Source organism: Motacilla alba, chromosome 2 (assembly GCF_015832195.1).
Source record: "Motacilla alba alba isolate MOTALB_02 chromosome 2, Motacilla_alba_V1.0_pri, whole genome shotgun sequence".
Classification (NCBI taxonomy): Eukaryota; Metazoa; Chordata; class Aves; order Passeriformes; family Motacillidae; genus Motacilla; species Motacilla alba.
Window position 1 is genome coordinate 120,013,482 of NC_052017.1, and position 27,086 is coordinate 120,040,567.

A 27,086-nucleotide genomic window follows, 5' to 3' on the forward strand; every position below is an offset into this window, starting at 1 on the left:
GGTTTTCTGCACTTTCTTCCGAAATTTTGAATTTGAATTTGTGCTCAATCCGAGAGACAGCGTTCACAAAGTTCCCGCAACTTTTCTGAAAACTGGCGGCTACACAGGGAAGAAAGCGCAGCGTCGTACACTTAAGGCACACGGCTGCAAGCGACCAGAAGCAGTGGGATGAATCCAGCACACCCATGTGTGGAAAATCGCAAGAGCACGCTCTGGTCCTCATCCTCTGGAACTGGCAAATGGAGGAGCGGGATGCTCTGGCGCCGGGCGGCCGCAGGGTGCCCATCTACAGGGAGCGGCCGCTGTTACCGCACAGAAGAAAATACTTTCCGTGTCCTGGCACCCGGGAGCTCCTATTTCAGTCACTGGCGGCTGAGATACCAGTGACCTCTGTACTTGGCTGGCAGACCAAGAAGCCATGGGGGTTTTCCTCAGCGGTTTCTCACAGCTCAGCAGAGGATCCCCAGGCACGCGGGCATCATGCATCCTGCGATGGCCCGGTGCTTCCTGTGGGCTTCCAGCTTCCCTGCGTCTCCAGCCCCGAGCACGAACCTTTAGCGCCCGTGCGCGTTCCTCTAACCCGCGCTGCGGCATCGCACCCGAGATGGCGCTCTGGCGGGGCGCGGCGCACCCCGGGACTTGTAGTCCGAGGGCGGGCTGGGGCGGACTGGAGCCGCCGGGGCTCCCGCCCCGAGCCCCGCAAAGCACCGGCCGTCCCGTCCCCGTTCCCGTCGGGGACCTCCCCCGGCGGCGGGGCGGAGCGGGGCGGGGGCGGGGGGTCCCGGGAATGCGGGGCGGGATGGGCCGGCCCGGGGGAGGGGCTCGGCCGCCCGGTCCGCCCTATATAGAGGGGCCGAGCGAGCAAGATGTTCACTGCCAGTAGCGGGGCCGCGGGCGCGACGGGGCAGGACAGGGAGGTGGCGGGCAGGCAGGGAGGCATTACCGTGCCCGGGCTCCGTGTTTGGCGTGTGTAACTGCGCGTGGGGCTGCGAGGGCGAGCGGCACGGAGTGGGGGAGCTCGGCAGCGGGACCCCCGAGAGCGGAGCCTCCCTCGGTGCCTGCCCGCGGCGGGCGGTCCCGGGCAGCGGCGGCTCCAGGTCGGGGAGTCGGGCGGCGAGGAGGCTCCGTGCCACCGGCCCCGCGGTCCGGCAGCATGAACATCCTGCTGGAGTTCTTCGTGGTGACTTTCCGAGTGCTGTGGGCATTCGTGCTGGCCGCGGCCAAGTGGCTGGTGCGGCCCAAAGAGAAAAGTGTGGCGGGGCAGGTGTGCCTGATCACCGGGGCGGGCAGCGGCCTGGGCCGCCTCTTCGCCCTGGAGTTCGCCCGGCGCCGGGCGCTTCTGGTGCTGTGGGACATCAACACGCAGAGCAACGAGGAAACGGCGGGCATGGTGCGGCACATCTACCGGGAGATGGCCGAGGAGGCGGCCGCTGCTGCCCCCGGAGGTAAGCGGCGGGGCTCCCCGCGCTGTCCCCGCCGCTCACCTGCCCGGCCCGGGGCAGAGGGAGCCGGGGCTGCGCGCCCGGCCGGTCCAGCCCGGAGCAGCGCTCACCTGCGGCGGGCCCTGAGAGCGGCTCCGGGCTGGAGACTGCCGGGCTCAGGAGTATCAGACGCCCCGACGGCGCTTTTGCCAGCCAGAGCCGGCCCTGTGCCCGCCGCGGTGAGCGCAGACCTGCTTCGCGGAGCCTCAGAGTCCAGCAGCTGCTTTAAAACCTGCAGCTTTTCCTGAAACACGTAGCAGCGACAGTAAATAGCTGACTCCTGGTGTACTGCAATGACACCAAAGTAAATAGAAGTTTTGGTGGTTTGAAATTGTATTTGCTGTTTCTGCTTTAACTGCTTGTTTGAATGTCAAAATATGAGCAAGAACTTTATTGCCCCCCCCCCCCCCCCTTCTGTTTTCTTATCTGTGTTTTCTAGTGGCTGGAGATGGAGAGAAAGATGTGCTGCCCCATTGCAACTTGCAGGTTTACACGTACACCTGTGATGTGGGCAAAAGAGAGAATGTCTACTTGACAGCTGAGAGGGTCCGCAAGGAGGTTGGCGAGGTGTCTGTCCTGGTTAACAATGCTGGTGTGGTCTCCGGGCACCATCTTCTGGAGTGTCCTGATGAGCTTATTGAGAGGACCATGATGGTTAACTGTCACGCACACTTCTGGGTAACTATAAACTCTTTTTTGCTGCCCTTTTTAGTAATTAATTTTGGGAAATGAACTGCTGTTGCAGAACTCCTGTCTCCTTGAGGTTTGCACTTGTTGTTTTTCACTTGTAGGATCACTGCTTTGGATATTTTTTGTTGCGAGATGACGGTTCTGTTTAACAGGGATGCTGGTATTAAGATTGTTAGCAAATAGTTTTTAAATCAGCTGTATCCTCCTAGAATCCAGAGTTCTAAGTCTTGTGGCCATTTCTGTAGCTTTGGATATTAAATCCTTTACAAGCAATAATCTCTGAATCTGCTTAAAGGTTGTTACTGTTAATAAATGGCTTCTTTCCTCGCATACTCTTTTGCCAGCACATTAGCAACTTTAATACACTGTTTTAATGATGATTACAATAGCAAACTTGCACATTTCTGGAGGAAAAAAATCTTTAAAACCCTTGCTGAAAATGTTGTTTGAATTGCCTTGGAGGCAAATTGTTCCTTTTGAAGGCTGGGAGGAAAGGCAAAAAAGATTTCTCAAGAAATCAAGCCAGGAACACTTTTTCAGGAACCCTGCATATTTATCTTCATAGCTTTCTCTGGAGGCTGCCTGTAGAAGTAGGAAAATCTTAACTGTGGTTTCTGGGATGGTACTGTCTCCACAACTGGCAGGTGCTAATTAAGGAGAACAAGTATGTGGTCTTATTCTTTTTGTCCATCTAAACCTTGTTTTCCCATGTGGTTTATTTTTAGACCCATAGTGGTGTGGAGTTACATAAATTGGAGTGTTGAAGGAGGGCATGATGTACACTTGGGTTAGCATTAGCTGTCAGACTGAGACCATTGTTAGTATTAGTAAAACTGTTCTTTGATTCCTCAAATAAGGTTATGAAATACACTTGCATAACAATGAAAGGATTAGGCAATCCATAATATACTTCGACTTAAACCTTCTTTGACTGATCTTACCTTTTCATAATACAATTTTATTAAGTGCCCTCATCTTCAAAACTTAGAAGGCCCTCCCAAGACAACTTTTTAACATGGAAATGAAATGCTGTTTCATAACCCTAAAGGAGCCCCTTCAAATCTGCACTGTGAAACACTTAATGGCAGAGCAGTCTCTTTCCAATGTATTGTAAAGCTTGCAGAGAGTGCACAGGAGATAGTATGTTTAGAAGCTCTTTTAAAGTCTCAAAGTATATATTTTAGAGCAATCTGAGAGGTTCTGAGAATGCTTATGTGGCTTTTTGTAATTAAGAGTTCTGCCTGTTCCCCTTAATGAAAGTTAAATTGGTGCTTAAGCCAATAGAGATGTGTAGTAGATTTAATGACTGTTATTGATGTGGCTTAAATGTTGAATTGACAGTTTCCAAGAACTCTAAATTATGACATCACCATGAGTTAAAATATGGGAGGATCCTAAATTCTCCAGCTGTTCTTCCTTCAGCCCTAAGTCATACACTTATAAATAACACTTTCAGAGACCTTTTTAAAGCACTCTGTGTGTTCTGAGTCTCTTACAGTAATAGAAAACTAAACTTAGATTCTAGTATTGCTATGATTGGGTTTCCATAACAGTTCCATTCATCTATCTCTAAATGCTAGTGTAAAGTGGCTTAAAAAAAAATATTCCAAGAAGGTATAGCTATGTCTGGACTGCGGAACTTGAGATTTTGGCTTAAGTTTTAAAGGAGTAGTCAACACCCTTTAGATTTAATTGAGGATCTGTTCGTATGTAAACTTCCTGTAGATTCTGTGTCCTGCTTTGCTTTTCTTTTTCTTTTCTTTTTTTTTTTTTCTGTTGGCAAAGCTCTTTTCCTTGTATTCCCCTTCATGGTCCCAGAAAAGATTGGCTTGACCAATAGTGGGTGGACTTCTGTTGAAAGTAATACTACTTAATTCATGAGATATCATCTGAATCAGCTGATTTGAAGCCAACTTTTTTGATGCAAGTCAATGCTGACTTAAATAGAACAATGTGTCTAGATGTGTGAAGTCTTATACAGCTAGTCTTTTCCGTGTCAGCTAAACTGGTGGTCCAAAAGCAAAGCTAATACTCTGGAGCATTATGTAGGCTTTTAAGTATTCTTGGAGGGTGTTTAGTCCAAAAAACTGTAAATGGATTTTGTAAAGACATGGATCTTGCATGTAATATTGCTTCAGTAGTTAAGTGTCTGTACTTTCTGGGGTTTTGGTGTGTTGTGTGTTTTTTTTTTAATGTGGTTCGGGGGAAATTCTTTTTCATCCCTTGATCATTAATCAAGCCTTGATGTGTTTCTATATAAAAACTGAAAATAAGGCTCTAGTCCTGTCCATTGAAACATTTGACATCAGATTAATTGCCTGCTCTCCATGCAGAATGCAGGTGATCTGATCTTGCTTTTGTTAGCAGCTACCATCGGAAGGCTGCCCAACTTCTGCAGTAGGCAGTGACATGAGAATCTGTCACCGTTTTGCTGTTGTGACTCCAACTGGGCTGTGTACCATATCACAAACTGGCAGTCGAGAGAGCCTTAGCAGCATGCAACAGCCTAAACAGATGCTTTCCATTTTGCTGACATGCATGATTTGTGTAATCCTTCCTATGAGTGTTCTATATAAAAATGTCACCACTGCATCATGTAGCAATTTCCACAGCATAAAATCCACTGCAGTATTAAAAACCTGTTATTTCATGCTGTGATAACTTGAATGCTTCTGATATTGAAAACATAGGGACAAAATCCATTCCTGGTTTGAAATAAACCAGCTCTGGTTTACTGTAATTTGCAGATGCATAAAATTGTAGCAGGAGTGTAACACTATCTTTCCTGCCAGTCTGTTGCAGGAATAATAACTTACTTGGCTGCACTTGTCAATTATTAGAACTGAATTTCTACAGACTAGGAAATTTTCTTTGTGTCAGGATTCAAATTTCAAAAATGTTGTTACAATATAACTTAAAGCTGTTGCTAAATCAGATTTTAGTAAATATAGGAAGTGGACTGTTTTGCTGTAGCTTTACAATAAAGCTTAAGTATCAAAAATACTGTGGTGTAGAGGATGGCACCATATAGAATAAAACTACAAACTGTTAATTTTGGGACAATTTGAGGGTCTACTCTAACACTTCTTCTGGAAAAACAATCTATTGCTGGATAAGGTAAATATTAATATTGGACATCACTATAATACCTGGGCAATTCTTCTAGTTTTGGTTGCTGGGGAAGGGCCAGTGCAGGGTGATGAGCAGCTTCTGAAATTCTGTGACATGAAGATCCTTCTGTACAGCTGGTCTTCAGTATTCAGCTCCAAGAGATCAGTGATCTGTTTCCCTGTCATGTGGATGCTCCAAATATTTCAGCTTAAAGCTTTCCTCCTAGAGTTCTCTTCAACTTACCATAAGGGGGAAGCAAAAGCATTCTGCTCCAGCTCTGTCATATTAAAAAAAAAAAATCCATATAGAGAGAGACTAGGGCCCAGAGTTTAAAGACTTGTGTACTGCTTTCTTAGCCTGGATAGTTTTGTTTTTTGTTTTTTTTTTTTTTTTTTTTTTTTTTTGTTTTTTGTTTTTTTTTTTTTGTTTGTTTTTGTTTTTTTGTTTTTTTTTTGTTTTTTTTTTTTTCGTTTTATCTACAGCTGCTTGATTTTTTGAAGATATGCTGGCATCTCTGTAGGAATTGAAGTAATTTTCAGGTGGCCTGACATTGGTGGGGGGAGATAAATACTGATTAGAGAGAGAAACAGTACTCAGGTATTTAGGGCATTCATGAAAACCTCTAAAATTTAAATATGCCTTGAGAAGATGGTTAATGCAGGGTTACTAAATCAAATACCCATTGATGCAGCTGCTGTACTTATCAGTCTCATTAGACTGATAGGATTGCTAAAGCCTTGGAGGGGCTATAGTTACCTATAATGTATCAATATTCATGTATTGTTGTCTTCTTTTTCAAGCTCCTTGGTGTCAGAGCTCACTTATGCCCATAGTTTTAGTTCAAATACAGAAGTATTACACATAGTGTACACATGGAATCTTCTATGGAAGAAAATGCAGCTTATGAAATTTGAAGCTATACCCTGTTAAGTCTTTTGGCCTGTTGGCATGATTTTTCATTTTTGCTATCAAATTTAGGATTCTAGCACTGATGGTCAAATATAGACAGAATATTCCACTAACAGGCCACCCAGCTATATTTAGTATTTCAGCTGAGTGACGTTAGCTTGAATTTTTATTTTCTTTTTAATGATGATGTACCCAAAGATACTCAAGTTCACTTACAAAGTTTAATCTACATGTTCTTGACTTTTTTATTTGAAAAATGAGCCGGATCAAGTTCAAGCAAAACATTTGTATGTGATCCAAAAAGTATCATCAAAACTAGCTCTTCCTTGCACAATTATTCCAACTCATTGCCACCAGTAAATTACCCTGGACAGCACATGTGTTTCATATACTGTGGTAGCATGCTGGGTACTGAGTATGAAGGAAAAAGCAATCATACTTTTAGCTATGGAAATAGTCGTATTAGTCATACTTAAAACTTATAAGTGCTTTGGTATGGTTCTGCTGTTCATATGGTTTTGGGTTCATTTCTTAAAAAAATAGAGGGAATCTATCAAATGAGAAAATACTATCTTCCAGATGCAGACCCTAGAAAACTGCACTTTCCCATTTTATAAAGCAGTGTGCTTAGCACAAGTTTTGGAAAATAAAGGGTGGAGATACATTTCTGGAGTTAAAGTGGGCACAATGCTACTGGTTCAGATCTTTCTTCATGGGTTTACTTTATGGTCTACAAGGACTAGCATTGTGTCAAGCACAGTTGTCAGTTACCGTCATGCAGTCTTTAATTTTATATCCTGTATCTTGCAATTTGTGTTTATCTGTATCTTAGCTTTGTAATCATGTTTTAGTTTACAGTGATCGCTTAAAAAGCATTCATGTTTTTCATTTGGTTTTTTTTTAAGTTTTCTTTTTTGATGCAGACACCAACCCAGACCCTTTAATCAGGTGCCTGTATGTCTGACCTTTGAGCATAGCACCAATCTTACACCAGTTTCAGAATAGTAATGGAAGAGGATAAAAATGAAGCTTTCAGCAATGCACTCATCTGAAGAGGCAACACACATAACTGAGTGTTGTAGGGATGGAGTGCTAGGTAGGTCTTAGTCTTATGCAAAACGCCTCTTCATTTGCCTTGTGTGGGAATCATGAGTTTGAGCATCTATAATTGGGATTCCACAGTGCTGCCCACCAAACTGTAGTTGTTCCACGTGTTTCTCAGCTCGAGTCCCTAAGGGCTATTGAGTCTGTTCTGTCCTGGTACTTGTCTACTGTATCTTGATGATAAATAAGTAGTTACGTATCAAGGAGTGTGAGCAGAATAAATTACAGCACTCTTGGTTAGTTAGCGACACTCAGGGCTGTGGGAAAATCACAGTGAAGATTTTTTGAATGTGTTACAACACCAGCCTTCCTACATATACTTTCTGTGTTAGAGCATCTTCCTTGTGTGATGGAGAATGCTGACTTCTTTTGTTCACCTGACAGCTGAATTTGTGCATTTTCCTCCCCTCTCACTGATGATGTAAAGTGTTTGGTTTTCATTTCAGTCCATTAACAGCTCTAAACTGACCTTCCATAATGTTTTCCTTGAACTACTTCAGTTACACCTAAGCTTTTGTGATAAGTTCTCTCAGACATACTTTGGAATTTAAGTTGCTGCACTATTTGAAAGGCGAACAGATCTTAAAGTCTCAAGGAACAGAAAATAGAGATTCTCAGATTGTGGCCCATGGATTGTTTGTTGCCTGTTGATTGGTGTCCAAGGTGGTAGCACAAGGTGTGATCAGCCATTTACTTCCATTCACTAAACTTATTAAGCTTGAAGAATTTAGGTGAAAACTGTAATGTTTCTCAGAAAAGCATTGTGAAAGTTCACTTAAGGTAAGGGAAAGTTGTCCTGAAGAGACCATGCCAAGACTACTTGAAACATATCTGAAATATTAATAATTAAGTGGCTTGCATTTCTACATCAATCTAAAATGAAGTTGGAGTTGCAGTACAGCTTGCAGAGGTAAGGCACTTGGGATAATCTCACTCTCTAGTCTCCTGTGACTTTTTCTGAGGCTTGGAGACTTGTCAGCAAACTGTGAATGTTTTTGGGATTGCTAATCTTCTCTGAAAGCATGGTCCTGGATGAGTGATCAGTGTTATGGTTATATTCCTCCTTCTTATGGAACACAGTAGGTCAGCTGAATAAGCAAAAACCTCTGACCTGGATTTGGTCTGCAGTAATGCAGTTACTTGAGAAGGATATGGGGAGACAGGAAAACCTTGAATGTGACAATGGTCTTTGCCAGTGTGATGCCTAACCTTGCTACAAGTGGAGAGAGCAGCTCTTCAATGTTTCAGTGAAATACTCATCTAAAAGGCTGTGTGTATGCCTTTCTTGTCCTGTAGAGGTTAGGAGGGCAATGGAGTTTAAAGTTCCAGATTCTTCCACCTACAGGTAACATCCACCTTTATTTTATGAAAACTGGCTAAGTTAATTTTGTGTCATTATGTTGTTAACTTTCTGTAATAACCAAGTGACTGTAGCAGAATTGGAGAAGACAGCTGTGTTCGTGTGCTCAGTGGTGGAGAAAACTTGCAGCCAAGTGTCCTGCTTACCCAGTGTTTGCAACACTGTCTAAGACCTTTCTTAACTGATCTGTGTGGGTAAGCAATCCTTTTTCATAGTTCTCAGTGTTATCAATTACTATGACTAGACAGGCTGAGGAAAGATGTATGTTATGTTTTCTAGCACCATCTCTGTCATTTTAGCACTGCACTTCTTAAATCTTTTCTACTTTTATCCTTATCAGCTGTGAACTATTACTCTCTCCCAATGCTTCTCAGGCTTTGATTTAGCTTCCGAGGTTTTTCTGCCGGGAGGAAAGGATTTTGTTATGTAGTCTAGTACTAAATCTTTCCACAATTCTCTGTATGTAAAAGCCAGTGCATCACTCACTTGATAAGCCTTGCTCCCTTTGACCTTTGAGGTTTCTGGCTATTGACACTGATGGTAAAACTGAGTTACCGATACCCCTCTGTCTTTTGTGAAAAATGGCAGATGTCTTTCTGCAGAGGCAAACTGAAGCTGATTTGCATGTGATGCTATGTGCTTTTACCTGTGGTCTTTGATGTCTTCATCTGCTAGAAATTAGAGTCTTTCAGTCTTTCAAAATGCAGTTACGATATAGGTGAGTAGGCATAGACTTTGAGATTAATAGAATCTTGGGGGTTGAGGGTTTAGTTTGAAAGCAGATATGTCACAAATGGGGGAAGATTTACATCTGTACTTACACTTTTGAATGAACACAGTTCTTGTAAATAATTATGTTAGTAAAATGATTTATATGTCAGTCAAATTAACACTTGACATGAGTGAGTTACCACAACTGGGATGGGAGGGCATGGTAGGCCAAGATATGCTGGAACAGCTGCGGAGCTGAGGTGACTGACTTAGTGTGAGCCTTTTGAAATTCAAGTTTGTTTGGCTGTTGAATTCTGCACCTAAATGTGCCCTGGTGCTGGTTGCTTCTACCATCTGTTTGAACTTGTGTGACAGTTTCTCGAGCACTCCCCTTTTCAGCATTGTTTTGAAAAAGCTCACGAGTGTGTGTTTAAAAGTAACTTGTCCAAAATTCTTGTTGATCTAGGATGAAACTACAAGGCAGCTTAATGGTGGCAGTCTGTCTTGTGGGACCTTCCCTTGAATCTGTATCTTACCTTGCACTAGTTTTTATATTCAGTTGATGTTAGAGTGAGCTGGTTCAGCTCACTAAGTTGTCTGCAGGGCAGGGAGGAAAGCTGCTAATTTTCTTGCCCAAGCTGATTCATTTTTCAGTTTGAAGGCTAGAATCACCTCATCAGCATTTCAGACTTGGAGTAGCCAATGTGTGGGGGAAATGGTGAAGAGGAATAGGCTAAAACCACATAGCTGAACAGGGCCTCTGTGATTATCCTAGTGAAACCTCATTCTTGGACTTTTTTTTTTGAGTAGGATTTACATCCTCTAAATAATTAAGTAGTCATAAATGATTCCAGGCCATAACAAATCCTCTTCTGGCATAACAGGCTGAATATAATGACTTGACTTCAAAAGAGATGGCAGTATTTTAATTACAGCTGTTAAAAACCCTTAGATAAAGGTAAGCTAGTTTTCTGTACACATCAAGTAATGTTGTGTTAACAGCTTTGGCTTATTTACCTTGAAACAATACTATGATTGCTGTGATCTTTGTGCCTACTGCACTGTTTGACTTCTCTGGAAATCAGTTTTACTAACACAGAATGTAGAAAAAAAACCAGGCTGGAGCCATGTTTCAGCTTGTGGGAAATAAGCATAGTTTCCACAGACAGGCAAAGGAAGTATTTCACTCTCTGAAGACTCACCCCCCAAGAAAGTGAGTAGTTTGATGTTTGTTTAAAATGTCTGTGCAAGCAGAATCTTTGAAAATTGCATTAGTTGCTGGTTTAGTCACCGTATTAGCTGGAGTCTTTTGATCATTTTATCCTTTGTTGGCTTATGAAGCAAAAATTTATCTGCTGAGACTATTTATTTTCTGTACACCCTTTTGTGGAAGGGTGGGGCGAAGTATGAAACATAAACACCTGGGTTTTTAAAAACCTAAAAGCTTCATGGATTTTAGAAATGTTGCTTCTTGTTCAGTGAGTTACTTTGCAAGAAGTCATAGTCTTTAGGGTCTTACTGTTTCCTGAAGAAACACTGAAGTTAAATCTCTAGTTAAATCTCATCTTCCCTTGTTTTCTGTTTCCACTAAGTAAGACTGCTATGTAGAAAGAGAAACTTTCATTCTAGTCTTGTTCCTCTTGTGAGATACTCAGTTGTAGCATAATCACTTTCCTTGTTATGAAGGAAATGATTCAAAACAATGACTTGGGGCCTGAGTTGGGCAGGATGAGTAAAGTGATTCAGCTTTCCTCTGTGTGCAAGTACTCTAGGAATTGCATTGTTACAGAGGTACTGGCCTTAAGGTATCTATAAAATATGGCAGTCCCTTTCTGCTTAGGCACTTCTTAAAAAGCCTGGTACATAAATCACAAAATATGAATGATGACTTCATATTTTCCGTAAGTGCTTCTGACAGTACTGTTCTCTAGTAATGTTTTGGAAACCTGTAGACTAAAATACCAAGCTTTACTAAATAGTCCAGAAGATGACTAAGCTTATGGCAAGCTGGAGAAAAATGTGGATTTAAAAGTTGGATTCTGTTCTTGTTCACTGAACAAAATATTCTGAGCTCTTATCTAATAGTTTTTTCTAAAATGAATTTGTTATGTGGATTTTTCGCAAACTCATAGGAGCATGTTTTCATTTTTGTCAAGATTATCAAATAGCTGGCAATAAATAACTGCTCTCCAAATGGTTGGACATTTGCTGCAAACTTGTGCTAATGAAGGTGAGGAACTAATGTGTTTGTTACACTAATGTCAACATAGCCCTGAAACGCTACAAATCGTTTGACACAGCCATTTGTCAGTATATAAACAAAGTAGAATTTCTAGTTGCTTGACTTCAGCAGGGCTTAAGCCACCTTTTGTGGAAGGGAGTAGGCAAGTGTTAACTTCCTGTTTTACTTGAGTAGAAAACACTAAAGTAATTTTAAATTTGACACTTGAATAACCCTATTTTTAGGACATCTTTACTGATAGATCTGCCTGTGGAAGAATACAAGGTTGGTGCTGCTACCTACTCATACTGTAATTTAAATTCCTGAATTTGCAGGAGTGTATCTGTGCTGTCACAGCCACATTGGAGCTCTTTGTTAGTCATGGCTATATAGAAAGCTCAAGTACTGACCTGGCAGATTTGAGCGGAAGGGTTCACTTTCTAAGATGCATTTTACTTTTCAGTGGCTGCCAACTGTGTAATACTTCATTTAAATGAATAGTAATTGTGGTTGGATAGCTATGATAGTCTGAGAGTAGAATGAGATTAATATTTACGGAGACTAAATATTAGCTTGTCTAAATGAGGACTCTGAAACCTTCAGTTTTCATGCTTAGTTATGCCCTAAAATTGTGCTGTCTGCAGGTATACAATTGTTCCACTTTGGTCTAGACTTTTTTGTTTTATATGTAAGGTGGATTAAACACATAGCTGGGCCTCCAACAGCCCTCTTACTATGCCGTGTCACCTCTATTATTCAGTCTCATCTTTTAGATTACTTTTGCATTTACAACAAACATCATTGGCAATTTGTTTTGCACTTTTACATGACTTAAGCAGAGATACTCTTTTTCACTGTTCATTGCTAGCTGTCAAGAATCCAATATGTTTGGACTGCTCTGACCAAGCTTTAAAACTATTAAAATTCAAAGTGCAAAAAATTGTTTGTGAGGGCTCAGAATGTCCTGAAGAAGCTGGCATGGTAGTGTAGTTACTGATAGCCAGGGGGACATTAGTTTTTTAAAACAGTATGGTACATGTATGTGCTGAACTTGGCTTAAAAATGTTATTTCCTCAAGAAATTCAGCTGGGTGCTCTGCACTGCTTCATTGGGCCCTCCCTCCAGCAGAAGGGGCTTGAGACCTAAGGAGAAATGGAAGTAGAACAGATACTGTTTCAGATCAAGATAATTTATTGCAGGCAAGAGGTCTTGTCAGAGAGATACAGGAGAGATGTAGCAGAGGTTGGCGTCCTTTCCAGTTAGTTAAGATTCATCGTTGATAAACTTGCAGTTAACACAGTGACGAAGAGTGCAAGGTCTCTGCTGGTTTATGAACTTCTTCCTCTGTGGGAGAAAGAGGGAATGGGCTGTTAAACAGGGAATTAGTGTACTTAAGTTGAGAATCACAGAATGGCTGAGGTGGGAAGTGGCCTCTGAAGGTCATCAGGTCCACCTCCCCTGCTCAAGCTGGGCCACCCAGAGCCAGTTGCCCAGGCTTGTGGCCAAACAGCTTTCTAATCCCTCTAAGCGTGGAGATTTTCACCACCCCTCTGGGCAACCTGTGAGAATGTGCTTTGTTTGTCATAGCCATATGAAATCAAAGACTTGCAGACTCTGGAGGGAAGTAGTCCAAATATATGATCAGTGACTGAAGCAGTTATGTGTACTGCTGCATACATAGGAAGCACTTACACATCAGCCAAACAATATCAGCAAGTACAGGTGGACATGGACTAGTCAGTGTGCATTTATGGTTTTGTATAGGTATATGCATGTCCTTTAAAGGCAATTAGATGTTTGCACAAAAATGACTGGCAGCATATAGACATTAGAAAGATTGGACACTTTGCAGAACAGGCCTGTCATCTGAGGATGGAAATCATTTAAAAAATTGTGAATTTAAAATCTCTTTGGAAGAAAAAAATATGCAAGTTCTTGGGAGTGGAAAGGTGGAGACTGCATATGAATAACACAAAGGCTCCGAATTCCATTTGCTGATATAGTGATAACAAGGGTAGTTCAGCTTGGATAGCTCAATTTCTTCATGCCCAGAGACTATATATAGTAGTGACTCCTAAACAGATGTAAAAAGTGTTCTTTAGGAGAAATTAGGGCTACTTTTCAGTGTTCTATGTACCTAAACCCCTGCTCTGTGTTATGGTGCACACAAAATCTAGTTTGGTGAAGTGGTGGGGAGTGCAGAAAAGCTTGACTGAAGAGACCTTCAAGTCTGATTAGCAGCAGAGCACCATAAAGCTTACGGTGACACCTTTTCCACCTTGATGCTCAAGAGGCAAGTTTCTGAAGTCAGAATTGTATTACTTAGGTAGTGTTCTTGAACACTTAGCCTACACTTTAGATGAGAGGGAGAACAAAGTTTTCTGCCCCAGTGTGGAGTAAGATCACAGGAAATTAAGTCCTTATAAGGAAAGAGGGGAAGACAATGTAGTGATGTGACAAGGCAAAGTAATAAAAGTTTCTGTTGCAATGTCCTTCCCTAAGCATTTTTCATATCCTTCTCTCAGTAGACACAGCCTTTTTCAACTAAGCCTTGTTAACTATACAAAAGGCAATTTAGTCAGGCAATGTTCAGTTGCCCTAGGCAGAGCATAATTAGTTCTAGTAGTAAAGAGTGGAAATCAATGATTAATGTTTGAGAGATAACTAGTGGTATTAGTTTCCTGTGTGCTTTTTTTGTTGTTGTTTAATAGCATTACTTATCTTATCTTTACTGTCTGCCCATTGTAAACAGCTTTGTGGCACTAAGTTCTGATTAAGGAAACTATTTAATTCAGTTTCAGCTTTTGTGTGATAAACTCAACATGAGTTAGCTCCATGTAAAAGAGGAACCACTATGATAACTAAACTCTTCATAGGAAAAGTGGTGACTATTGGCTCTGAAAACTGGAGAAATTGTGGAACTGAACCCTAAACAATACGAATGCTAAGCAATGTAGTAATGTAAATGTGGACTGTAGAATACTTTTCTGCAAATGCTGTGACAGATGCTTATTGCTACTAACAAACCCATTTACAAACTTCCAGAAATAGGATTTAACCTTGTTTTGTACAACTTTAATGTTTTCAGCTGATTTGATATGTTTGTTGAGAAATGGGGGATTTTATGTATGTACATTGGTCCTGAGGGAGAGAAAATTACTTCCATAAATTAATAATAAATTATAAACCAAGTGAATCAAATAATAGCTTATGTTTTCACTGATCTAAGACTTCATGTACCTCAATGCAGTATTTCATGCAGAGTTGGGAGAGAAGAAAAGTATTTCTCAGTAAATTAAAAAATGTTTTAAATTAATTGATGCTTCTTTTCGTTTGGGACTTAGCATCTTAAGGGTATTTATTTTATTACCTTCACTTCTTAAATTGAGTAGCTTTATCTCTGTCTGCTAATGTAGGCTATCCAAGGTATTGGGGAGTGTATGTGTGGCTTTGCTTTTGTGTTACGCATCATCATTATAGACTTTAGTTTAAGTCTGTCATGTTCTTTCGTTGGCTTCCGGTTGCGTGGTAGTTGTAGCATTATTACTGTGCATGAATGTTAAGCATTAACTGCTGGTGCACTTCAATATTAAAGGAATCCCCGTGGCCCCAAAACAGTGGGGTTTTTTGTGAAGGACAAATAAACCTTCAGTGAGAACTTAAAGGTTGTGTTGCCTGCCAGGAGATAAATAACAAAGGGACTTCTTTTGAGATGAAATATTGGAAGATCTAGCTTTTTTGTTCTGAATGCAGGGTCTGTGCAAGGCACACTTGAGGACAATCCATGAATATTTTCCTATTCTGCTTTTAATGCAAAACTCCTGATCCTTTTTGCTTCAAAAGGATCTGGGTAGTCCTATAAAAATTCAGAGAAATGTGACTTTATTTTTTAATTCATTACTCTAGGAAGACTGTGTAATTCTGACCTATAGTTCATTATCGTTTCTTCTGAATGGAAACCAAAGAACAAAAATAGTTCTAATTTCCACAGCTATTCAAATATTTACTTAGACAGTAGCTAATTATCCAGAAGGGGCCCAGCAGTTCTTGAAAACAGTCAGTAGAGACATCTGAGGTCCTTTAAAGTACAGCTTTGGTCCCTTGTGTTAGCAAGGTCAACAGTAGTTGTAGACTTCTGTCTGCCTGCTGTATTCAGCCTGTTACTGTCAGAGCCACATCCTTTGTATCGCATGTTCTCTCTAGTCTTCAGCTCACTACTTGGTATTGTCATGTAGTCATAGTGCGGTTACTATTCCCACCTTAAGCTAACATTTCAGAGATGCTTGTAGAGGGGTAATTCAGGAAGGATGTGGAGGCTATATGGGAAAAGTAATTGAGATGATCCTGCAAATGACAAGTAATTATTCTCAGTTCTCTTTGGAACCAAATAAAAAAGCTAGAAAGAAAGTAAATTATTAAAGGCAGGCTTGCAACTTCATACTTTGGTGTGTGAGAAAGTATTTTGGATATTACATTGCCTAACTTTGATAAATCCTCCTATGAAAAAGTTCTAGGGTATATTTTCAAGGCCTTTTCTTAAGCCATTTGGTGATGATTTCCCCTGTAATCCTGTAAGTGAAGTTTTAGCCTGTGTTTATAAACTGTATGTAAAGTGGCTGTCTTCTGAAATAAGTTGGGCTATATGATTGTAGCTGAAAATAACTTTAGTGTGTTTACTGGTAAGCTTGCCATGGGGGTTTTCTGCCTTTCAGGCACCTTCATTTCCCTTTCAATATATATAGTGGTGCATTAGTGCAATACCACATAGTTTGGACAAACCTACTGTAGGTAAGACTGCAGAAAAATTAGAGGTGCTCTTTTGTCGGACCTTAGTGCATTTCTTCTCAATTACTGGAATGGAACAAGAAACTGGGGCATGTGGAAATCTCTGTTTGGTTCTAGGGTGGAGTGTCCACATGCTGTCATGCACAGGAGCAAGAGAACTTGCAGCGTGCTGTGCTGTAGGCTGTGAAGAAGAATGGGAAGAAAAGAAGATTGTATGTCCATGCTAAAGGAGAAGGAGGATATAACGTGTATTTTAGATTAAAAGCTTTTCTTGTCACTGTTAGCTGAACTAACAAATTAGCAAATGTGTGGCAGCAGACTGCTATGGTCTCTGGTACCTTAGTTCCCAGAGATATCTGGATGTGAGTCCTTGCCTAACCACACCAGTTTTGCTTCTTGGATTTGCCTGACTGGTTTTTAATATGAAGATGAAACAATACTTTTACCCAAAAGTGCACTCATTTGGGCTGTTAGGCAGTTGCTCTGGCTGTCAGGAATAGCTGTGGCTTGGGAGAAAATGTTTCCTCTGTTATAGCAGTACACCACTGTTGTGTATAACTAGTGATGTGAAAACTCACCTCTTTTGATAAGCCTCAAAAGAATAACCATGCTCCTTACCTGAAGGAGCTGTATGGAAAATGAGCTTTGGCACAGACTTTGGCGTAAGGGTACTTCAACCTTACAGTAATACAGCTTGTTTATGCCATTAAAATAGTTTAGAAAGGCTGTTGAGGCAAGGTAGAAAGTATGAAGAAATGTATTGAAAAAGAGAAACTTAAAAGACCTTATGTGTTGATACCTGTTTATTTCTTTCTTTGCTATAAAGGCAACTCTCTAAACATGAGGCAGCACATACTTTTCTACTTTGGTGTGCTCTCTGCATTCAGTATCCATTGTTCTGAGCTGCATACAGCTAACATTGTTTTCTGTGGATGCTTGCTTTCTTCTTTAAAAATAATTAATCCAAAATTTAATTAAAAAAATCACTTTCCCAAACAGAGTATTTCTTCATATTCTCATTTGCTGTATTTAGACTAATTTGTCTTGACATTGCAGCTGTGCTGCTCTTTGTGTTTCACAATCTTTGGAGTTTTGTTTCATTAAGAATGGAACTAAAGAATTTGGGGAAGGGGAGGGAAGAAGTGCTAGACTGTTAGAAGTTAATTTGCCGTAAACCAAAATGTTGAGAACAGATTACGAAAGCTATGAAGTGACATGTAAATGCTTGTTCAGTTTCACACTTGTGAGAAATAAGTCATTTAAGCTGTGTGCACATGACATAGAAGTTTGGTTACAGCTACTGGGAATAGTTTGGTCTTATTGGTATATTCAAAACCATAGAGGAACATGCTCAGAAGATTAGAAATTGATCTCTAGGTTCCAAAAAACTTAAAGGCTAAACTAGTTTGAAAAAACTAGCTTTACTCTGTTCATAACAGCTTTATATTTTCTGTCTCTCCTACCTAGTTTCTATCTATCTAAAGTATACTGCAGATTAGAAAATTATTGTTCTCACTATGCTTTTGGTGTTTGCTTTTTGCTTTTGATTTTTGTTGGGTTTTCTTTTCCCTTAAAAAAAGTTAATTTTGGGTGAAGAAGATGCTTAACTTGCATTTCTCGATGGTGAACACTGCATAATTTCCCTGACTGTTTGCCCTGATGCATCACAATTCTTTTCATCCTCTATATTCTACTTACTGGTTTCTCTTCAGTGTTGAAAACTGTGGTGTGTTTGTAATGAATAAATGACCCAGCTCTGACTTTAAATACTTCTATGTTTTGGTTAAATGTCTTCCTGTGCAGCTGTGAGAGGTAAAACTGAAGCTTTGAGGATCAAACCAGAAGGCAGATAGTTCGATTAAACCACTTGACTTGATTTGAATTATTTTGGGGGCCTGGTTCATGACCTCTAATGCCATGGACAAAACCCATCTTTTGCTTGGTGTCTTCTAATTTTTTTTTTTTTAATGGAGGATTAGCATGTCCGTGCATCACCTCAGAAAACTAATGTGGTCTGTGTACCTGTTCAGACAAACTCCAGATGGGAAGGCCACCCAGGAGGCATCTTGCCCGAAACCAGTCAAACTCTTAACTAGTTTGTCAGCAGCACAACAAGCACACAGAAGACTTCAGGTCTGGTAGGCAGATGTAGTTGAAGCTGAAAGAAACTAGAAACAAGAAACTAGGTTGATCTGGTTTATGTAACGGGTAGAAAAACTGGGAATCAGAGTATGGAGGAAGTTGCTTTGATCAAGGACGTGTGTGGTGCCAGAAGCTCAGTAAGAGCACTGATTTATTTGGGGATTGCTTATACCACGAAAGAATAACTTCACTTTGGGATTGTTTTTCCCAGCGAGAGGAGGTTGGGAGGAGCAGTGGGCAAGCATTTACTCTGAGCCTGGAAATGCATCCCCCGGTAGGGTGTGTCTGCCTCTGACAGTGCTTGTTTTCAAGTGCTGACTCCCAGCTGCTGCAGATGGCTGGAGGATGGCAGCAATCGAGATGACTTTCTCTAACATCCTTTAATGGAGATGCTGATAGTTGACTGTTAAGTTTTCTACATATGATAGTTATGCTATCTTTATACACCCCCTCAGCTTCAGATTTTAAGTGGATTTTTGGGATAATGTGCCATGACAAAGTATAGGGCTTGCTCTGAACAGGCTGTCTCAGAACACTGAGGTCCCATGCAAAGATTTCCATGAATTTCTAATTGTCTTTAAAGCAGAGGAGCTGTGGTTTTTTTCCAGTTTAGCCATAAATGGCTTTTAAGAGATGACTTACATGAAATGACTGTAGTTCTGCTGCTGGGAGTTGTTCGAGTCTGCACTTGAGATGCTGAAGACGTCACCCAAAAGTGTCCTCAACAAGCTGTATTTGTCATGTGCCAATTTCATCTGGTTGAACATGGGTTACTTTAGCCACAAGCTCTGAAAACTTTTTTATATATATGAAAAATTTTTATAATCTTTATGCTTTGACATAGTATAGAATAGTTGAATGGGCTTTCTGAAATTTACTAGTCTGGTTATGTTGCGTATATATATACATCTATGCACACATATATGACTTTGAAAATTCTCTTTCTCAGTCAAGCTAAACAGAGACACAGACACATAGCTATAGTTCCCCATATTAAAAACAACAAAAAAAAAACAAAGAAGAAAAAGCAGTGCCATAGCAAAGATAATAGCTTCATGCACTTGCCTGTTCATCTCTTGGAAGACAATACTGACTCATGCCTTGAAAGTGGTAGGAAAGAAATCTGTTGCTACTCCTTTCCCTTCTTTCTCTACCCCAAGGCAAACTTCATGGCCCCTTTTCTGTAGTTGCTGTGGTTTGCAGCCGGAGCTTCAGACTGTCTTATCAAGCTTCCTGGCAATGTGAGGTGGCAGTCAGTCATTCCAATGTGATGTGGACAGATAGCTGAGACAAAAGTGGAAACTGCTGATGGAGCTGACAAATGTTCAGGAGTGGAGTAAATTGTTTAGCAGGACTGAGCTGGGAGCATGGGTGTCATACAGGGATAGCACGGAGGGTCAGGGTTGGCATACACATCGTTGGTGTTGCAGTGTGCAAGGCAGGCTGCGAATAAAGAACACTCTGTAAAACTTCAGTGCCATCCAAGCAAAGCCTCTTTTTCGGGTGGCCATGCCCGATGATGACTCGGCTTTGTTGCCATGCAACATGGGACGAGAGGCTGAAACTTTGTGTGCCTGGCACAGATTAGTTTAACAGCAAACTGAATTCTTGTCCGAGGCTCTGTGTAAGAGGTTTAGAGATTCATGCCATGAGGAAAGAAACAAATGCAAGGCAGCTTGCTCTCAGATTATTTCTTATAATTAGGTTAGTTATGTAGTTATGACAGAATCTAGGAGTTGTATGAATCAACAGTAGAAAAGGCAAGGAGTCAGGAGGTCTGTTAATCTTCTATCATCTGCCAGCTGTCCAGTGAAAACACTCTTTTGTATGGTGTTAGGAGGTCTGGATTAGTCATTTAACACCTGCAGGCAAAAATGTTGTACAAGAACATGTGAAAATCATTAGAGCAAAACTGTCCTGACGTCTGTGATTGGAAAATGCAGACAGCATAAGAATGGAATTAGATGGATTCAGCTGTAGTTTGCATGTCTTTTTAAGAATGCAGCTGACAAGACTCAGATCAACAATTAAGCAAGTAGGAAATACTTAAGGGGCATTTGTGTGCTCTGAGTTTGGATACAAATTACATGGGAAGAGTTGATTTTTGGGAGGATAAAGCATTCATGGTACTGAGTGAGTTGGAATAGATTAGTAGCTCTGTCACTAATAGATTAACATATCAACTAGACATGTTTGTGATTAAAAAGCATTGTCTGAAGTTCTTGGGCAATTTAGAAGTGATCTCGTATAGTACACTGACACCCTAAAAGCTGAAGTACATCATAACTACAAATACCATTTTACTACTTCTTTAATTTTTGTTGTAAATATGGTGCCCTGCTTAATACTTATTTAAAATGGGAGGTGTTGAGTCAGCTTCAGAAAAGAGATGACAAAGAAAGGCATTCTGGTAGGGGCGATCTTCCAGCAAGTACCTTCAATGTGTGTTGCTTAAAACTTAATTTTTTAAAAGGTGTTAACTCTGACTCAGGTTTTTTAACAGAAACAAACTTTGTTATAATCAAAATATAAAAATCGGAGGTTAAAATTAAAGTTTCATCTTGAGACTTGCTTTGAGTTTATTTTTAAACTTTTACGGAATTAGTAACACAAATGTATATCTTGTCTTTTTAGCTATAGCAATGCTATGGATACTAATCAAGATGGGAAGTAATTTAAACTAAGATGTTTGCTCTAAGTAAAAAGTAACAACAGCAGAAACTCCACCTGTAGTATTTCTTTTAATATAAAATTCCATAGGCAATAAGTTACTTGGATAAAATTAGCAATTTCTAAGTTAAAAACCACTGTCAATAATTAGAATTGATAATTGGTACTGTTCTCAAAAGAGATGTGCTGGATGGTGTAAGTAAACACTTTGCATTTAGTTTTCTGTCTTTAAAAAATGTGGCTTCCATTTTAAGGTCAAATTATCTCCTTCTGATAACTAGTCTCTTTGGGAAAAATAAACATGTCTGAGCTCAATTGATCTTTTAACCTTAGGATTTCTGCAGATATAATCCTTGCTGCCTTGCTCTCTGGATTCACAAACAAGCTGTAGGTTTTCTGTTAGCATTTTTGACCAACTCAAGTTCAAAACCTGTAAAATGATTGTATTTCTATATTCTTGATGATAAACTGAGAGTTTCTGAGAACTCATTGCTAATGTAACTCGTTCATGAAGTGGTTTTTTTCTTTATGTTGCTTATATGTACTTTGTTTTTTGTTGTTTTCTTTTTGTAGACCACTAAAGCATTCCTTCCCAAGATGCTGGAAATGAACCATGGACACATTGTGACAGTTGCAAGTTCCTTGGGGCTATTCAGTACTGCTGGAGTGGAGGTTTGTTAAACTATAATGAACCAAAAATTTGGTACTTTTTGCCAAAGATAACTTTTAAAAATACTTCCTCTAGCTGATAATAAGGTCAAATCTTCAAAGATATTTGTAGATTATGGTGCTGAGTACTTTATCAACACATGGCTCCCTGTGAGTGGGAGCCACAGGACTTGGGCAGGCATTGCATTCATTTACTTGGATGGTGGAGTTGGCACTCTAGAGCAAAATCCTAGGATGGCTGGGGCCTTCAGCATGCCAGGTCATCTTTGAGTTACCCGATAAACGTAGGAATTTGAAAGGAGCCATTCAGCCTGTTTCTGGCCAGATCTTCAGTGCTAAGCTTGAAGCCAAAGGCAAGGGCTTTCAAAAGTAATGTTTCTTGTTTCTGTGAGGAAATGACTGCAAATGTTCTAGAATATATGACTCACCTGCTTCATTAGCAGGTGTTTGAGAACTCCAGTTTGTGAGAGTTGTCTGGTGCATGAAATAAGTTAGGACTAGAGCTTGTCATTTTTTTTAAGTCATTAGTATAAATGCAAATGTGAACAAAAAGCATTCAGTTGGTGAAAATTAATTAAGGTGTCTAAAATAATAGTGGTCATATTACCCCATAAGCATAGGCTTCTTTGCATATAGGTAAGGCTCAATCCAGGACCTTAAACTGCAGTGTTTCATAACATAAATGAATGAAGATGGTGTAACTTAGGGCTTTTTAGAGTGTTTACTGTCTTGAGAAAGCTACAAGGAATTTCCTAGACTGGGTGTGACCACCAACAGAGATGGACACATCCAACTGAAAACACACTAAGTTCAGCTACAATAAAAAATAATTGCATAGCCAGCAGTAGGGTTTTTGTGCATCTCATAGAAAAACTCAAATCTTGATTGTATCTTCTGTTGAAACTAACCTTAAAAATAGCACTTTTAAGATTTTTACACCTATGCCCTGCTATCTCTTCAAGCCTTTTCAAATCTGACCCGAGGTAGTATTAGGTATCTCAGTCCTTTGTTGCACCATTTATTATTAAGCAAACTGGTAATTGGAGTAACTTATCATATGAGCCTGCCTGATTCAAAGACTTGAATCCAAGGTTATATACTCCTACATTCAGCTTTCCTGCTTTCATGATTCTGTGCTAATTACCTCAGAAGTAAAGTGATAAATGAGTTGATGTGATGCTCTATTCAGTGGGCATCTTTTGTTGTTGCTTTGAAAATCTGTGCAGAATCACCTCAGGTATGCTGGCTTTGAACATCATTCATATCTGTCCCTTTTGTTTTTTTCCCTGCTTCGTTCATTGCCAATACAGGATTATTGCGCCAGTAAATTTGGAGCTGTAGGCTTCCATGAGTCTTTGAGCCATGAATTGAAGGCTGCTGAAAAGGATGGAATCAAAACTACTTTAGTCTGCCCTTATCTTGTAGATACAGGAATGTTTAGAGGGTGCAGGATCAGGTGAGTAGAATCTTCTTCTGCTCTGTGCTTGTAGTGCCATAAAAGTATTTAAAGGTAACTCAAGTGTTACCATAAAAATATTATATCTGCTTTAGTATATGTTAGTGTTAGACTCAGAAGCCTTTTTGAATTCACTATCTTCTGTCCTTTTGTACACAGACAATGTAAGTTTTGAGCTATAGTCTTTGTAACTTAACAGTGACTCTAAAAAAGTTCCAAAGAAATTGAGTTAATGCACTGTTCACTGGGGTCTGTGGTCCTTTGGGTATCATATTAATCTGTCCGAATCAAATGTTCCAGAAAAGAAATTGAGCCTTTCCTTCCACCCTTGAAACCTGAATACTGTGTGAAACAGGCTATGAGAGCCATCCTTACAGACCAGCCAATGATCTGCACACCTCGCCTCATGTATATGGTCACCTTCATGAAAAGGTAAGGGCTGAAGTGCCAGTTATTTGACAGTGGGATCCACAAAATACAGGAGCATATCCAGTTTCATGATACAAACACCCTCCCACCCACACAGGCCATAGGTGCCATTTTGCTAGAATTCATGAGTCTGTCTTGGCTTGCAAGCTTGTAGGTTGCTAACTGTGGTCCTGTGTATCTATGCATCTTTGTTTTAACCTTCTTGTATCTTCCATCCTCCTTGGATTCCTATTTTCTTTTTAACAGACTTTTAATTCCACTGTTTGAGTTCCTCTTTAGGAATGGGGCATGAGGCAGCTATCAGCAGAGGAATCTCTAGCTGCTTGTTTCTAGGACAAGCATGTGAGGATGCCCTTCCTACCTGCAGATTCTTCAGAACTTGCACAGATATGGTAGATAAACTGAAAATTGGTACTTTCAGAACTAATTTTCAGAGTCTAAGTTTGACAAAAAGTCTATTTAAAGGAATTACGTCTTTCATTCTAACACACTGCAGTTTTAGAATGAAAACTGTTTTAATCTGTAACCAGATTTACATTTCAGGGATGCTGGATAATACAGGATCTGCTTCAATTCCTGTGATATCACTTGAATTCTAGTTTATGGAGAACAGCTTCACAGTCTGTGTTTTGTTTTAAATCTGTAGTGTGTGGGAAGAACCTATAAAATACAGCATTGTAGTATTTTCTTTCTGCAAGTGATGGTTGAAACTGAGCACCTTGGTGTTTTTGTTGAAACTGAGCACCTTGGTGTTTTTATTCCACTTACAAGGTGGTTATTCTCCTCTGGCTCAAGTGTCTCTTGGTGGACAGGCTCACCAAAAAACAGAGCTATATTCACTGCTCCCCTCTTTCCTGGAAGAGAGATGTATGTGTCTATTCTGACACCAAATGAAGGCCACTGTCAGTATATTTAAGAAGTAACTCCTTCACCCAGAAGCTCAGATGGTGCTTCAGTGCTTCCAGCACAAGCAGTGCCTTACAGCAGCAACAGCCACATCAAAAGCCCTTTGGGTTTTCTTGGTTCAACACTTCAGCTTCCAACAGGGAGATCAAAGCTTCTGCATAATCTGTGCCCCAGGCAGCAGCCTTTAGATCAAAGGCCCTCCAGTCACTGCACAAGCAGTACTGCTGGCACTGGAGACACCTGTACCAGTGACATCTACTTCTTGGGGCTTCAGTGGTCATTACTCCTGATGGCTGGAATTGTACTGCTTGCCACTGAACAAGTGCCTGCTGCTATTCCCAGGGCCTGAGGAATCCCATTTTATTCCTTCACTAGAGCTCCTGAGTATTACACTTGAAATAAAAACAGAATTTTGTTCATGTGAGAACAAGGAGAGGATCTGTAGCCAGGTATCCATCACATAATCACCTTTTGGAATTTTATCTGGAGGAAATTGCTCTCTTTACTTTGGACCTTTCTTCTTGAGGATGGATGATTGAGCTTAGAATATAAATCAAGGTTGTTAGACATCTGGTGATCAAAGAATGGCATTAACTAACACTAATCCCACATTAAAGAATATCTTAAATGTCTGATGACCTCTGCTGATGTGGCTTTTAGCAGATGCTTTGCTTTTACCAAGCTCTGTGATGCCCTTGCCCCCCCCATCCCCCCTGTTCTTTAAAGCAAGTTATCACACTGCTTGTGAAGAAACAGAAAATCTGGTCTAAGATGGACACATGTGAATAAACACCTTCTTTCTCCTTTCTGCTTGCCTGCATGATTGGGACTCAGGAATTTAAATTCTCCCTGAAAGTATCCCTGTGAAATAAAAACCCCCTAAGTCTTTTAAGAAGAGTAGGTAATAAGTAATAGGTATTATATTGTTTTTAAGGGGACCAAGTGCATAGTGCATGTAAGTACATATACCTACAAGTGCATGTAAGCAGAGGTTTTGTTTTATGCTGTCTTCTAACAAATCCATAACCTCTTTTTCCCAGTATTCTGCCATTTGAAGCAGTGGTATGCATGTATCGATTTTTGGGAGCAGACAAGTGTATGTATCCTTTCATCGCTCAACGGAAACAGGCTACAAACAACAACGAAGCGAAAAATGGAATTTAACAGTTTTGGATGGACTAACATTTATAGGTGAATGCAATAATGTTACATGACTGAATTGCAAAGTGCACTTGCATCTAATAGATGCAAATGTCAACATCTTACTGTGGCATTCTCTTGGGTCCTAAACCTGTGTATTGAACTCTAAAAATCAATGGATTTTTATATACTGTAAATAAAACTGACTAGAGTACTTGGGAAATGTGATAGGTAACTCAAATGAATTTACAATGTAGCTGCCACCATTGTCCTTTAGAATATCACTGTATGTACAGTAAACTAGTCACACTACTTGTTGTAGGGATGCACTGTGTGATATCTCTTCCTTAGTCTGCTAAGGCTTCTAAGAGCTGTCTCCAGCCAGAAGATGGAATGCTTCAGAAATGGTTTGGCTTTCCTTACGTTGCTTAGGAAGGGAGAGAAATCTTGCAATTTAAGCTACTGCTTGTGATCTTATAGCAAATTCAAGGACAGTTTCTGAATGCATCTCTTCACTCGTTCACCCACGTTTTCTAAAGGACACATGGCCAAATTGTGGTGTAATTCTCTTTTGTTGCAACTGTGTGTGTTCTATTTAAACAAAGATGAAAAGAAATTTGTAAATCTCTGCCAATTCAAAGGCAAATGAATGTCTTACATACTGTCAAAGCAAACTTGTACTGGGCATCTGGTTTTTTTTAGGAATGCAGTCAGTGATTTAATTTGACTTTTTTTCCAAGTTGACTTAATTTGAAATATGCTCTGTTCCATTTCCTTCTATATGTCAGAGTCCAATTTACTATTATGGACTACATGTTTCATTTCTTCTTCCTCATTCTTACTTCTGACAGAGTTCCCCCACCCCCCAAGGAAACTGTTGTGTTGAATTCTCTAACTGGACTTGTGCCTAAAAGACAAAGCAACTCAGCTGAGATACAAACTGTTTATGTAAGTGCTGGTCATATGCCAATTATTAGCAAAGGAAAAATAGAATAATGCCTGATGCAACTCTACATTCAGAATATGAAAGGGTGTAAAGATTTTTTTTGAGTTGTACTCACGTTATAGAACAGCAAATGACATTTTTACAGTATTTTTTGTAAAGCGAACAATTTTGTGCCTTGAATTTGGTAATCTGTATTAGTGAAGCATTGTAAAAGTGAAATTCTACCTCTGTATCTTAATGTATACCATCCACTTGTAAACTACTATCAGAAAAATTGTGATTACTTTTTTTAGAATGTCTTGTTAAATAGTGACCAATGCCTGTGGTTATTAAAGTGAGCCACCTTTTCCTTAAAA

The 27,086-nt window shown here is 40.2% G+C and overlaps 1 protein-coding gene across 1 annotated transcript; it reads left to right on the forward strand.

The window, feature by feature from the left end:
- The first annotated feature begins 869 nt into the window (after positions 1-869).
- Positions 870-27,086, forward strand: RDH10 (retinol dehydrogenase 10). The gene is made up of 6 exons (XM_038126859.1): positions 870-1,445; positions 1,921-2,159; positions 21,758-21,856; positions 23,164-23,309; positions 23,610-23,741; positions 25,685-27,086. Exons 1-6 carry the CDS (start codon positions 1,154-1,156, stop codon positions 25,806-25,808), a joined length of 1,032 nt encoding a protein of 343 aa, XP_037982787.1. The 5' UTR covers positions 870-1,153; the 3' UTR covers positions 25,809-27,086.

Bases quoted from the DNA above. Each gene is read 5' to 3' on its own strand.
- RDH10 (XM_038126859.1), top strand. From the start codon at position 1,154: ATGAACATCCTGCTGGAGTTCTTCGTGGTGACTTTCCGAGTGCTGTGG. The intron at 2,160-21,757 runs GTAACTATAAAC...TTCTTTTTGTAG, and splicing joins ACTGTCACGCACACTTCTGG to ACCACTAAAGCATTCCTTCC. The intron at 23,310-23,609 runs GTGAGTAGAATC...CAAATGTTCCAG, and splicing joins TTTAGAGGGTGCAGGATCAG to AAAAGAAATTGAGCCTTTCC.